The 14,605-nt window shown below is 39.8% G+C and overlaps 1 protein-coding gene across 1 annotated transcript in view; it reads left to right on the forward strand.

Annotated features, from left to right (window-relative positions):
- The window catches only part of LOC141915096 (tyrosine-protein phosphatase non-receptor type 23-like), a 12,887-nt gene extending 66 nt beyond the window's left edge, over window positions 1–12,821 (forward strand). The window contains exons 1-23 of the mRNA XM_074806501.1: window positions 1–21; window positions 576–650; window positions 736–863; window positions 941–1,067; window positions 1,173–1,304; window positions 1,736–1,885; window positions 1,970–2,128; window positions 2,587–2,645; window positions 2,797–2,876; window positions 2,976–3,090; window positions 3,174–3,239; window positions 3,682–3,821; window positions 4,409–4,708; window positions 5,318–5,478; window positions 6,369–6,711; window positions 6,853–9,653; window positions 9,736–9,832; window positions 9,925–9,989; window positions 10,080–10,217; window positions 10,588–10,772; window positions 11,133–11,237; window positions 11,328–11,527; window positions 11,694–12,821. The exon at window positions 1–21 is cut by the window's left edge and continues 66 nt beyond it. Coding sequence (XP_074662602.1) covers window positions 1–21; window positions 576–650; window positions 736–863; window positions 941–1,067; window positions 1,173–1,304; window positions 1,736–1,885; window positions 1,970–2,128; window positions 2,587–2,645; window positions 2,797–2,876; window positions 2,976–3,090; window positions 3,174–3,239; window positions 3,682–3,821; window positions 4,409–4,708; window positions 5,318–5,478; window positions 6,369–6,711; window positions 6,853–9,653; window positions 9,736–9,832; window positions 9,925–9,989; window positions 10,080–10,217; window positions 10,588–10,772; window positions 11,133–11,237; window positions 11,328–11,527; window positions 11,694–12,205 — 6,159 coding nt within the window. The 3' untranslated portion in view covers window positions 12,206–12,821. The remainder of the gene's footprint in view (window positions 22–575; window positions 651–735; window positions 864–940; window positions 1,068–1,172; window positions 1,305–1,735; window positions 1,886–1,969; window positions 2,129–2,586; window positions 2,646–2,796; window positions 2,877–2,975; window positions 3,091–3,173; window positions 3,240–3,681; window positions 3,822–4,408; window positions 4,709–5,317; window positions 5,479–6,368; window positions 6,712–6,852; window positions 9,654–9,735; window positions 9,833–9,924; window positions 9,990–10,079; window positions 10,218–10,587; window positions 10,773–11,132; window positions 11,238–11,327; window positions 11,528–11,693) is intronic.
- The last annotated feature ends 1,784 nt before the right edge of the window (window positions 12,822–14,605 follow it).

Here is a 14,605-nt window from a genome sequence, read left to right on the forward strand (position 1 = left end):
TTCGGTCATTCTTTACGTCAGGTATTGCATTATTGCGTTGATAATTCTGTTCTACCGGGGGATTACCCTATTTGAACTGTCTGTCAATTATATAACGATTTTAATGATTATTGTTTATAAACGACAAACACTCTCCGAGTCCCAGTATATTTATGGTATATATACCCAGTAACCCACACCTCACAGGTCAGTTACACGTCCCAGCTCATGGGCATTAACCCTTGGTCGTATGGGCGCCAAACTCATCATCGCATCTTACCTCACCCCTTGGCCTTAATCAGTTGACTGCTTTATTTTCATTGAGCATGAAACCCCAGCATCATCATCCTGGTATCTGGCAACAACGGACTGATTACTCTTCCCCATGGCCCAGTCCAGTGCTAATGATGCAGAGGAGTGAAGATGTTCAAGTATCTCAACTCAATGTCTACGCAACCAAGGAAAAACTATGTTGCAGTCTGGAAAGATCAGTGTGCCCATCATGTCAGCGCTGAGGGGGGGGGGGGGGATAGTCAGTTTCTTAACAGCATTCAACTCTTTCTAATCTCAGTGAAACTGTATTTGTATATTTGCAGTACATTAGTGAGAAATATGGAGAAAATGCTGATCATTATAATGAAGCAATAAGTGAAATTGATTCCCTCAGAACTGTAAGTATATCAACCCCCTCCCCCTCTCTTTCCCCTCTCCCCCAGCGGTCCAGTGTCGGATGATAGATGTATTTTTTATTTGCAGAACGCAGTCAGAGTTTCACAGGATTTTATGGGTTGTAGTTTATTAAAGAGATATTACTGTCAATGTCATCTATTACAAAATAGATTTCCACTTCATGACGGAGACCCATATTCGATATCATTCACCTGGTAAATATCTAATTACACCATTTTATGATTAAGGTAAAGATTGTTATATTCACTGATTTTATTGATACATTTCACAGGGAAGATATTTTCACTGGTCGAACCGTAACTCAAACCGATGTTCGATTCGAATTAGCTTCAATATTGTATAATATCGGAGCCCTTCATTCAGTATTAGGGGCTTTAGATACGAGACAAACTCCTGAGGTAAATAGTTACATTGTCTCATTAGTAATTAGTTACATTGGCTCATTAATGCTTTGTAGATTTGTTACAATGTAATGATGAATTATTTTATTTTTATTTTTTCAGGGTATGAAAATCAGTTGTACTCACTTCCAGTGCGCTGCCTGGGCGTTCCAACATCTATTAGATACTTATCAATCCTCATATACTTATCACTTTACTAGAGAAGTGCTTACCTTTCAAATCAATCTCATGTTGGTAAGTTGTAAACTTCTACTAACAAGGTATAATCCTCCCCTCCACCCCCACCCACTCGATCCCTGCTTGCCTTGGATTATAGCGTGTGACAAATATTTAAAATGTTCCTACAATTCATACAATAACTCATATCATCCTGCTCTGACGACCCTGAAATTCACTTCCTGCGTTGCAGAATTGATCTGGTGAGATAAAGTGTTCGTGATGGTGACTTTAGGTCATTGTGATTCGATTTCTTCAATTCTATAATCATGATAGGAGATAATGATTTATTACTTAGAAGCATCGAACCCTTTACAAAATAGAAGAGAAAGATTATAAATCTACTAATCAATCGATCAGCCTGAATCCTCTCTGGATGAATAAAAGTGTTTTAACTGCCTCTTTATAAAAGATGATTCAATATTTCTGGATTCCTATTTTGTTGATAGGCTCAGGCTCAGGAATGTATCCTCGAGAAGAGTATGACTGATAACAGAAAGAGTACAATTACAGCTAAAGTGGCTGCTCAAATAGTAGAATATTACAGAATAGCTTTAGACAACATAGAATCGCAGTTGAATCATTGTAAAAAATTCAAGGTAATCAAAGACAAACCAACATCCAGATATAGTTCCATAGTTTCAATGTTATAGATTTGACTGTTTGGGTTAAAATGATTTTAGGAATGGAAGAAAAGAATGGAAATGAAAATTCAGTTTTATAAATGTGTCATGTATTTATACATGGGAAATCAGTGTGAGGAAAAACAGAGATGGGGAGAACGACTGACCTATTATCAATCATCTCTGGATACATTAGAAAACTGTATCAAACTAGCTAAAGTAAGTATCAAACTAGACAACTGTATCAAACTAGACAACTGTATCAAACTAGCTAAAATAAGTATCAAATCTGAGAACTGTATCAAACTAGCTAAAATAAGTATCAAACTAGACAACTGTATCAAACTAGCTAAAATAAGTATCAAATCTGAGAACTGTATCAAACTAGCTAAAATAAGTATCAAACTAGACAACTGTATCAAACTAGACAACTGTATCAAACTAGACAACTGTATCAAACTAGCTAAAATAAGTATCAAATCTGAGAACTGTATCAAACTAGCTAAAATAAGTATCAAACTAGACAACTGTATCAAACTAGCTAAAGTACCGGTAAGTATCAAATCTGAGAACTGTATCAAACTGTTTGATACAGTTCTAACTATAAAAGTGTTGGATGATCAAGCCGAGATACGTCTGTATTTAGACGAGATGAATAATGAATGAATGTTTTATAGAATGAAGGCGAAGCTGTTGCTGAATCTTTAAGATTTACTATGGACGTCGTTGGTGGAAAGTAAGTACCTGTAGTTCAATGAAAAAATACTCTGATATATGATATTGATATATCTAACGATATTGATATATCTGACATGTATCATTGATATGTGATATTGTTATATCTGATATATGATATTGATATATCTGATTTGTTTGTTTGTAAACAGGAGGAATATCGCTGACAGAGAGAATGCTATGATTTATCATGAGAAAGTTCCTGATATCAATACATTACCTGAAATTAAAGGTTTGTACCAGCTAGGAGGACTGGGTTCTGGACTCAGTTCTGGACTCAATAGTTTTTGGTTGTGTATATTACGTATAACCCTGTAATTAATTTAAACAGGAGCCGCTTTAGTGAAAGGAATCCCGTTTGAAGCTGATGATATTGAAATATCTGGTGCCGATATATTCGCTAAACTTGTTCCGATTGAGGTTCATGAATCCTCATCACTGTACAGGTGTGTGTATGAGTGAGTGTTCGTCAGGTATCTGTGAGTGTCTCTCAGTGAGTGTTCGTTAATTCTATTCCGGTTTATTTCAGCGAAGAAAAGGCGAAATTATTGAGACAAATTGGAGACGAAATTGATCAAAAAGAAACTGAACTCGCGTATGTATTTAAACTACCGTAGACTTAGTTCAGGTCTAGAGTTTCACTGAATATCTTCGAAGTTACCCCTAGCGGTAAATCCTCTATTTGGGGGTGAAAACCTTGAGTAACATTCAGAAACTTGTGGAATAAATTACTAATTTTCATGGTCCCACATTTATGAAACTCGGCCAAATAAATTTTTTTCGACCAAATTCCTCTGACTCTGGGATACATATCTGGAGTTCAATGGTAGGATGACAAATATCTGAATTGATCAGAGTTTACTGAATACAATCATTGTATTATTTATATTTAGATGAATTGTAACAATTTCGTCAATGTTTCTTCACGAATCTAGGAGTGTATAATGTAATACTGATTGTATGAATCTAGGAGTATATAATGTAATACTGACTGTATGAATCTAGGAGTATATAATGTAATACTGATTGTATTGTAGTCAGTTTCTGGTTGCGTTAAAGTTAGATCGCAGTATGTTAGATTTCGGACCTATGAAATTACCGGAGGAATTACTGGAGAAATGTGCAGCGATTAGTGTTCAAACTGATACCGTACAAACTCTTATTGATGCCATGAAACGTAAGTTTTACTCAAACTCCTCCTGAATCTCAGTTCCCGAATCTCAGTTCTCTAAATCTCAGTTCCCGAATCTCAGTTCTCTAAATCTCAGTTCCCTACATCTCAGTTCCCTAAATCTCAGTTCCCGAATCTCAGTTCTCTAAATCTCAGTTCCCGAATCTCAGTTCTCTAAATCTCAGTTCCCTAAATCTCAGTTCCCGAATCTCAGTTCCCTAAATGTCAGTTCCCTAAATCTCAGTTCCCTAAATCTCAGTTCCCTAAATCTCAGTTCAACAGTTGTGGACTCAAGTTCTACAGTTGTGGACTCAAGTTCTACAGTTGTGGACTCAAGTTCCACAATTGTGGACTCAAGTTCCACAGTTGTGGACTCAAGTTCTACAGTTGTGGACTCAAGTTCCACAGTTGTGGACTCAAGTTCCACAGTTGTGGACTCAAGTTCTACAGTTTTGGACTCAAGTTCCACAATTGTTTGTTGAGAACTGACTAGAATCAAAACTGATTTAGATTCTGTAGTCAAACTGAATTAACAATTTATCAGTGAATTTCCCTCTAATCGTCGAGGTTATAGTTTGATATATCTATTTCAGGATTATCAGGAATATCGTTAGACGTTCGTGAGAATATCGATGAAATTGAGAGTTTAGTTCAACAAGAAGAGAAAAACGAACGAGAATTTCAGGAAATATACGGCAAAAAACGAGCTCCGAATATCATAATATCAGAGATAGCGCAAGAGTCTGCGAAATATGAGAGTGTTTTAATGAAAGCTGATCAATCAAATTCTGGACTTCATAAAGTGATGGAGGAACAAGTGAAATATCTGAGACTATTGACCGGTCCACTAGAAGAGTTGGATAAATATATTCCTTCATTACAAACTCTTAACTGTAAGTTTTATTACTGATTATTCTGATACAGTAGACTACTGCCCGCTTGCCCGGGACTCTGCTTGCCCGGGACTCTGCTTGCCCGGGACTCTGCTTGCCCGGGACTCTGCTTGCCCGGGACTCTGCTTGCCCTGGACTCTGCTTGCCCTGGACTCTGCTTGCCCGGGACTCTGCTTGCCCTGGACTCTGCTTGCCCGGGGGTTGATTAGCCCTGATTATCATGTGCCCTGGACTCTGCTTGCCCGGGACTCTGCTTGCCCTGGACTCTACTTGCCCGGGGGCTTATTAGCCCTGATTATCATGTGCCCTGGACTCTGCTTGCCCGGGGGCTGATTAGCCCTGATTATCATGTGCCCTGGACTCTGCTTGCCCGGGAGCTGATTAGCCCTGATTGTTATTTGCACATGCTTTGCTTGACAAAATATTTGAAATTTCTAATCTTCAATTCTTATTGATTTTATCGACCGATCCCTGCTCTGACTGCCTGGAAGATGCTGTATTACTTTAAAGAGAATTCACTGATCTCTTGCGGTCGGGGGCAAGCGCGCGTAGACTATAATAATCAATTTCAAACTGTTTTGATCGTTGATTTTGTCGTTACGGTTACAGCTGAAGAAGATGTTGAATTAATCGACCGTATTAGAATGTTATTGGGTAAAATTGAACAGATGAAAACACAACGTACAGAGTTAACAGAGAAGTTACGAGAGAATATACGAGCTGATGATATCACGTTACAGTTAGTGAGCAGTGATCAATCTAATACCGAGGTAACTATTCACTGTTACAGTTAGTGAGCAGTGATCAATCTAATACCGAGGTAACTATTCACTGTTACAGTTAGTGAGCAGTGATCAATCTAATACCGAGGTAACTATTCACTGTTACAGTTAGTGAGCAGTGATCGATCTAATACCGAGGTAACTATTCACTGTTACAGTTAGTGAGCAGTGATCGATCTAATACCGAGGTAACTATTCACTGTTACAGTTAGTGAGCAGTGATCGATCTAATACCGAGGTAACTATTCACTGTTACAGTTAGTGTGCAGTGATCGATCTAATACCGAGGTAACTATTCACTGTTACAGTTAGTGTGCAGTGATCGATCTAATACCGAGGTAACTATTCACTGTTACAGTTAGTGAGCAGTGATCGATCTAATACCGAGGTAACTATTCACTGTTACAGTTAGTGTGCAGTGATCGATCTAATACCGAGGTAACTATTCACTGTTACAGTTAGTGTGCAGTGATCGATCTAATACCGAGGTAACTATTCACTGTTACAGTTAGTGAGCAGTGATCGATCTAATACCGAAGTAACAACATTATATCAATTCAGTGAATTCACTGGTTACTTCAGTTGCATAGTTGTGCAGTTTGTATCTATGAGTATTAACTCATCGGATAATAAACTCGGACTCACAACTGTGGAACTGGATCCTGGATATTCCTGGACCTTGTTTTGCAGTTTTAGATTGAAATGACTCTCAGAGTTAACTTACAGTTGACTTAGCTCAGGTCTAGAGCAAGGAGCAGTGGACTGATTTCTACTCTAACTTGTAACTGGATCCTAGATATTCCTGTTTTGTAACTTATCAAAAATTGTCCAATTCTAGAAAATAATTCTCATATTTTGTCAATGTTTATTTTTTTCAGGTTTTTCAGAAACATTTGTCGAAACACGACGAACTTCGCGGAATTTTATCGCAGAATTTATCGGCGCAGGACAACATCCTACACGCGCTGACAGACGCTAACGCCGAGTTCGCTAAACTTAGAAAATCATCGGCCGAAATCATCCACCAGAGGGAGCAAGCGATCGCTAATCTAAAACAAGCGTTCGAGTCGAAAGATGAATTATTGTCGAAAGCTTCAAAAGGAATAGAATTTTACGAGAAATTAGATTCAAACGTGACTCGTTTGATTCAGAGATTGAAAGGAGTTTTAAAAGTTCAAGACGAAGAAAGAAAACAGATTTTAGACAGACTACTGCCTAAAGGTAATACTTTATCCCATCACCAGGTGGCGTGATTGATGGCGATCAGTTTTACGTCGTTGTTGATTACGAACAACGCCATCTGGTGTCGCTTTGCCGCATTAGTGGTGAGGTTAAATTGGAAGTTATTGATTGTATTTTCAGTGGCTCCACCTCCGAGACCATCCGCTCCTAAACCTGGATTAACAACTGGTATTACTGCTGGATTAATAACTAATCCACCTTACGATATGACATTCGCTGATATTCCCGCGATATCGACCTCTCCAGCTGCTCCAGCAGCAGCTCCAACTCTGAAAGATTTCTTACCATTCATGAAACCTAAAACATTCGGCAATTTAAAAAATACGCAACCTGGACAAAACTATCAGGTCCCACCACCAGGGGGAGTTACTATACCTCAGTCATTATCTAATAATCAATCAGGAGTTCAGCCTGGGATTGCCCCTGGAGTTCAGCCTGGAGTTACTCCTGGAGTTCAGCCTGGGATAGCCCCTGGAGTTCAGCCTGGAGTAACCCCTGGAGTTCAGCCTGGAGTTCAGCCTGGAGTAATTACTGATAGCTGCTCTCGTACTGTAGACTCACTACATACACCTATAGCATCTCCAGGGGAACCTACACCAGTTCCCTCTAGTGACCAGTCACAGAATCCTTTATCATATCCTTCTAATTATCAACCTCCGGGCCAGCAGCCCGCTGTGAGCCAGCAGTCGGCCCCGGGCCAGCAGCCTGCTGCGAGTCAGCACCCTATGGTCAGTGTTCATCAAAACATCAGTAATAACACAAACCAGAACTATATCCCTCGGCAACAACCTCACAATCATCTACCAGCTTCATATCCATCTCACCAGGGGGCACCACATAGTTACCCTGTTGCTCAGGAGCCACAAAATTATACAACTCAAGGGCGACCACAAAACTACACGGCTCCTCATGGGCAAACCCAAAACTACACGGCTCCTCATGGGCAAACCCAAAACTACATGGCTCCTCATGGGCAAACCCAAAATTACTCGGCTCCTCATGGGCAAACGCAAAATTACTCGGTTCCTCATGGGCAAACGCAAAATTACTCGGCTCCTCATGGGCAAACGCAAAGGTTCCCAGCACCCCAAGGACTGATTGAGCAGGGGAACTCTGAAAATTACTCTACACTCCAGGGGCAGTTTCAAAGTTATCCGCACCAGGGGGCACCACAGAATAATCCTGTTTCCCAAGGGCAACCAAAAAGTTACACTGCGTCGCAGGTACAGCCGCAAAGGTTTCCGGCATCGCACGGCGAGCAATCTCAGAGGTTCTCTACTCATCAGGGACTTCCGCAAAATTACAACTCTGTACAGGGGCAATTACAAGGTTACACTGTACCCCAGGGACAATTACAAGGTTACACTGTACCCCAGGGACAATTACAAAGGTTCCCTGCATCTCATGGGCAACCACAAAGTTACAGCATCCCCCAAGGACAACAATACAGTTATCCCGCATCGCTGGGACAACCACAGAATATCACTGCATCCCTGGGACAACCACAAGGTTACATCCCGTCACAGGGACAATCACAAAGATTCCCTGATCCTTCAGGGCAGTCGCAAAATTACATGGCTCCTCACGGGCAACAGCAAAATTATACAGCCCCTCAAGGGCAATCACAAAGGTTTCCTGATCCTTCAGGGCAGTCGCAAAATTACATGGCTCCTCACGGGCAACAGCAAAATTATACAGCCCCTCAAGGGCAATCACAAAGGTTTCCTGTTCCTTCAGGGCAATCACAAAATTACAAAGCTCCTCACGGGCAAGCACAAAATTACAAAGCTCCTCAAGGGCAACTGCAAAATTACACAGGTCCTCAAGGACAGGCCAAAACTGTTGCTACTCAAAGACATATGACTCCTTACCCTGCACCACAGGGTCAGCCACAGAACTACCCTCCCAGTTCAAACTATCCTGCAAGCAACCAACAATCTGTATCCAACCAATCAACACAACAGAATTACAAAATGACTACATCACAACAACTGAATTACCCAGGACAAACTTCGTCATCACATGGGCATCTTCGAACTGCCCAGGGATCAGTTTACACAGGGCAACAGAATTATCAGCAACCTCAACAGCAACAGAGCTACCCTCAACTTCTACAACATATCTCTCAGCCGCAGCAGCAGCAGCAACAGCAGCAGCAGCAGCAGAGCTATCATCAACCTCCACAACCTATCTCTCAGCAGCCGCAGCAGCAGCAGCAACAGCAGCAGCAGAACTATCATCAGCAACCTGTTGTCTCTACTGATAAACCAATAGTATCATCATCAACTACTACAACACAGATCAGTGCATCTAATCAACAACTACAGTATGTACCTGGGGCTCAACAAATCCCCCCTGTATCTCAGTATGGGGCACCTGTATCCCAATACGGGGCTGCAACTAGGTCCCCTCAACATCAGATCCCACGCTTCATAAATCAGCAACAACAACAACCGGCTAACTCTGTGACAACTCAACAAACAATGAGTGCGTATCCGCAGCAACAGATACAGCAGACGCTGCCAGCACCAGTGGTGCCACCTATAAACCAATCTTATCCAAGCGGTGTTTATCAGCAGACGGCACCGGTATCTTATCAACAGTCTCAACAATCGATAGAATTAAACAGACAAACATCGACAACATCTTCAACGGATGATCTGTTGTCGAGCAGCCCAGATCTGAGAGATGTTGCCAGCAACGCGAGCGTTTTAACTCCTAAAGTTCTAACAGAGGAAGATTTAAAAAGAGAGAAAGAAGAGAAATTAAGGAATACGATCTGTTCTCAGAAATCTGATCCGTTAGCAGATAATTTATTACTGGATAAATTTGTTTGGGAAGTTGAACAATTTCGGAAGCATGTTTGTAACATGGTGCATCGTGATGAACAGGGAGGTTCGGAGTTCGACAAAATTTGGAAGGTAAAGAATTAATACGCGTTCTCCATTTGAATTTTAGATACAAGGACTGGTGAAATAAATTATTATTGTTGTATATTTCTAGGAGTTGAATGATGAAATGGAAGTTGATTCACGCAAGCGTACGATGGTTATTTCTAAATGTTACACTATGAAAAATAGACAACCGGACATTGTGCCTTGTAAGTATAAATCCTACCACTAGGGGGCATTCCTCTGACCCTCGCTAGTAGGAGTCACTAGTGATGGTTGATTATTTGTGTTTGTATTTTAGATGATGACTCAAGAGTCATCCTCACGACTCAGAAAGATGACTATATTAATGCTAGTTACATCGATGTAAGTTCAATTTACTGTTCAATGGTGAAATACTGATTGCTGCTTCCATTAAATCACCCTATGACATCACTATTGTTATTGTTGTTACAGAGTTTAGCTGCATCTTGTCCTAAATTCATAGCTACACAGTCCCCTCTACCGGTCACGTATGTAGACTTCTGGCTGATGGTTTGTGAACAAGGTTCAGAGATAATAGTCATGTTAATCAATGATGCGCAAACTAATAAGGTACATTTATGATATTACTAATAACTTGATTCTTCTCTACAGCTCTCCACCCCCGACAATTGATCGTTTGAATCCTGACAGTGACAGAGTTTCTTTCTGTGGTTCTTCTCTACAGCTCTCCACCCCTGACAATTGATAGTTAGAATCCTGACAGTGACAGAGTTTCTTTCTGTGGTTTTCTGAGCTCTCCACCCCTGACAATTGATAGTGTGAATCCTGACAGTGACAGAGTTTCTTTCAATGGTTCTCTGAGCTCTCCACCCCTGACAATTGATAGTTTGGATCCTGATAGCTGCAGAACTACTCTGAACTAGAGTCTTCTTTGAGACCTGACAGTGTTCTAGTATTATATGTACAATGAATATTTCAGAGTAAACCACACGTATATTGGCCGACAGAGAAGGGTAAATCTATCAGTCACGGTCCGATACAGTTAACTCTACAGAGTATCAAAGAGAAAGAACATTCTGTCGAAAGATTGATCACTTTAACGAATAAAGAAACAAAAACAAGTCGAACTTTATTTCATTTACAATTCACTGACTGGAATTCATGGTAAGTTTGAAACCGGTTTTAACACATAGGTTGAGGTTTAAACCAGTCCCTCGATCCAGTTACTCAGAGCTGCCAACTGTTCCTGATTTTCAGTATTTGTTACTCTTTTATAATGAGAAATACTGATTAGATTTGTTTGATGCATATGAGAAATCAGAAAGATGTAACTGGTGCTTTTACTGTTGATAACTGATTAATTTGAACAGAAATATGAAAGATGTTACTGAGGGTCTTACTATTGATTACTGATTAATTTGAACATTTTCTTTCATAATTAAATGAAATGTTACTGAAAAAAATTCAATTTGTTACTGATTTGGAACTTAAAGCTTTGTAACTTGATGCTATTATATATTTCAGTACGACGCCGACAACTTGTCATCCTATCATACAGTTCATATCTGAAGTTCATTGTTTATACAAACAACAGAGGAATTTAATACGTCCAGTAATAGTTCACTGCAGGTAATAAAAACTATCATTTAAAACCATATCTACCACATTTCTCTACTTAAACGTAATGATAATGAGTACAATGTATGATTTATATTGTAGCTCTGGAGTGAATAATACAGCTGTATTCTGTATTCTGTATACAGCAATACAGGAAATCAATATGGGAAACGGATTAATCAATGTTCCAGATACAATACGTACATTACGTCAGAAACGTAAATATATGATCGAAGATAAAGAACAGCTGCTCTTCTGTTACGAGGCTGTTTTATATTACGCTCAACATGTTCTCGTTAAACGTAAGTTTTACAACTATACAACACACTTAAAACAGCGGCCATTTTGGATCCATTTGCTGCCTAGCAACTAACTCTTTCACCCAAATTGCAGCATTTATATGAGATTGTTTGATTTATGTATTGAGTTGTAAGTTGTATATTGTAAGTTGTAAGTTGTATATTGTAGGTGGAGTTGTAAGGAAACCGTGTGAGAAGAAACCGGATAAAAGTCAAAGATCAGCAGACGACACAACAATACTCGGCGAACTGTCCTCGTTTAAAGATATCGAATCTACCGTTGCTAAGTTACATGTTCGCGAAAAACCACCTGCAGATGGCACTGAACAAAACGGACATGTAGAGGGCGTTACCGTCGAGCCAATCATACCGGAGTCAGTAGAAACACCTGTGAATAGAAGTAGATCTAACTCGGGGAGTTCGAGTCGTAGTGCTCAGTCATTAGGGAATCAAACTCATTCAGTTACGAGTTCACCTCAACATTCAGTAAGCCTATTTAATTTACCAGCGAGTTTAGCTAGTGTTCAGAATGCTGATTTATTTACCCTACAGGACGAGGGTTCAGCGTCTGGTAGACGCACGAGTAAATCTAGTTTTACTAATCCTACCAGACACGTTGAAGATAAACTCAATCCTGACGATCCATTAGAACAATTAGATCCGCTATGGTCCATTAAATAGTGTGAGACTGCGCTGAATAGCGGTATCTAGGAAATTGTAATTTACCCTTGCATAGAATGTTTATTTATACATTTATATATGTCTCATAGATATTTATTTAAAAACTGTAATACATGTGTAATACGTGTGTAATACATGTGTAATACATGTGTAATACGTGTGTAATACATGTGTAATACATGTGTAATACATGTATCCTGCTATTTAATAAATAGTACATTCTCAACCTCTTGTATTCTGTATGTTGCCAAAACATTTATGGAAAAATTATTATTATTAAAATTATCAATATTTATTATGATGAACACATGATTAATTTCGATTGATACCATCCCCTGATACAGTCAGGATTGCATTTATTATTACACTGTTTTTGTTCTCTATAATCAAGCTGTGATACTGGACACCTCTTTGGATCAATGTGTGTAAAATACATGTTTAATTGTTGCTTATTTTTGGGAGTGTTTGTTCTAGTTCAACATGAACCGAACATTAGCTGCAGTACAGTACCGTACTCTACACTGCATGCCAGTGCTGGATTTTTTATTGCTGCTTCGCTGACAGAATTTTGTGATAAAATTATCTTCATGTTGTAATTAGGTGTTAAATAAATCATTTATCAAATGTAATCCTTGAGTGAACTTGTTGCGAGTTTTATATTGGGTTTTTTGAAACCTTTTGGGATGATTTGACGGCTGAATTTGACACTGTCAAAGCGCAGAGGACAAATTTCTGATTCTGAACCCACGCAACACCAGCTGCCTCAAGATGACCACTTAGAACAATCGCGAAATACATCATCATGGATTTATTATAATGCTCATTACAATATGCAAAATCATGCTGATTTTACTGAATATTAAGAGAAACGACTGTAGTTCATCAACCCGCCGTTTTACGTTAGTTCACAGATATTCCGCCAGGGGACCGTACGGTGCTGCCACCAAGTTTCCGGCAAACGTACTGGTTCTCGGAAATAACGTGGAAGTCACGGTGGCAGCACCTGGCGGTCCCCTAGCGGAGTTTCTATTAACTAACGGAATACGGCGGGTTAGGTCGCCGGAGCAGCCGCCATCCGGGAAGTATCCCCAAGCGGTAGTAACTGCTGAGACCAGACTTCTGTGGCGCAGTTCGAGTCGCGACGCGTCGCCGCGAAACTTCAATTCGTCGCGCTCTATTCGCGGGAGGCATTTATTATACCCACCCATTAACCCACTCTAAAACATCTTGTGGAGCATCACTACTAGATTGCAAACATTCACTCCGTTAACAGTTTCTCATTCGATCGTTCAAAATATGCTCTTTCACATTCACTTGATTTGGAGGCCGATGGGTGTGGACAAAGAGCACAATTTTCACCCCTAACATGCTAGAAGTTGTGAAATTGCTTTGCATTTCATTTTCACTTTGCGCGAGGAGTCCTGAGACCCGACAAGCCTGGGTACTCGTTAAACAGTTAAAAAAAGTTCCACTTGAAAATGCCCCCATCCCCCCAGACATGGCTGGCAACGGGCCTGCTAGTGACCGGTTCACTATCGGTAGTACCTGCTACCATTTTCACTGTTGTCGGGTTCACGGGAGTTTCAAGGCCAGGCGTCGTCTAACATTGGCTATATCCTGATGTTGAGGATTTACAGAAAACTCTGAACTCTGATATATGAATATATACATATATATCGCAACGTGCTACCTGTGAACCATCAATTAATGGTATCAAAAAGCTTAAATTTCATAGGTTGTTTCTGCTGTAAAAACATTTTAAACTCAGATTTAGAAATACATTCGTGAAATTATTTTTATGACTCGCGATACAGATACTGATAATGCTGCAGCCGCTAATTAGGGTTTGTACGACACCAAACACAATCTGTTTCTTTCTCGCATAGAGTAGATTGGACCGCGGCATCATCCGCTCCGAAAGATGCAAAATTCAGTAAATGTTGCATCTGAGTCTCTTGAAAATATCTCACGGCTGATATTACCGTCATGTTTATTGTAAGTTTGCTAATTACAGGATTATTTCACGGTTGGTAAAAACTGCTTATCGTTTAAACTAAATCGTCGAAACGAGACAAATTTATAGAGAATCAGCCTCTGAAGACTGTGTACTCAACATTCAATTGACTCTTCACTTAAAGACAATTCAACCATTAGAACAGTCTTACACAGAGGTACTGCTGATAAATGTTTGATAACATTTCTAGTATCAGTACCACAATGAGTGGTACAGCAATTAAACTCACCTCGTGTCAACGGTTTCAAACTCGTCCGGTTCAATTCAAGTTAAAAATCACTGTGTTAATATATTTGGGATGTTATCTCCCCGCGTCAGTACTGGGTATAACATTTAACGCATTCACGCTGTTTGTTCTAAAACAATTTAAATCTGATGTTTATTTT

The sequence above is a fragment of the Tubulanus polymorphus genome, chromosome 1 (genome assembly GCF_964204645.1).
Source record: "Tubulanus polymorphus chromosome 1, tnTubPoly1.2, whole genome shotgun sequence".
NCBI lineage: Eukaryota > Metazoa > Nemertea > Palaeonemertea > Tubulaniformes > Tubulanidae > Tubulanus > Tubulanus polymorphus.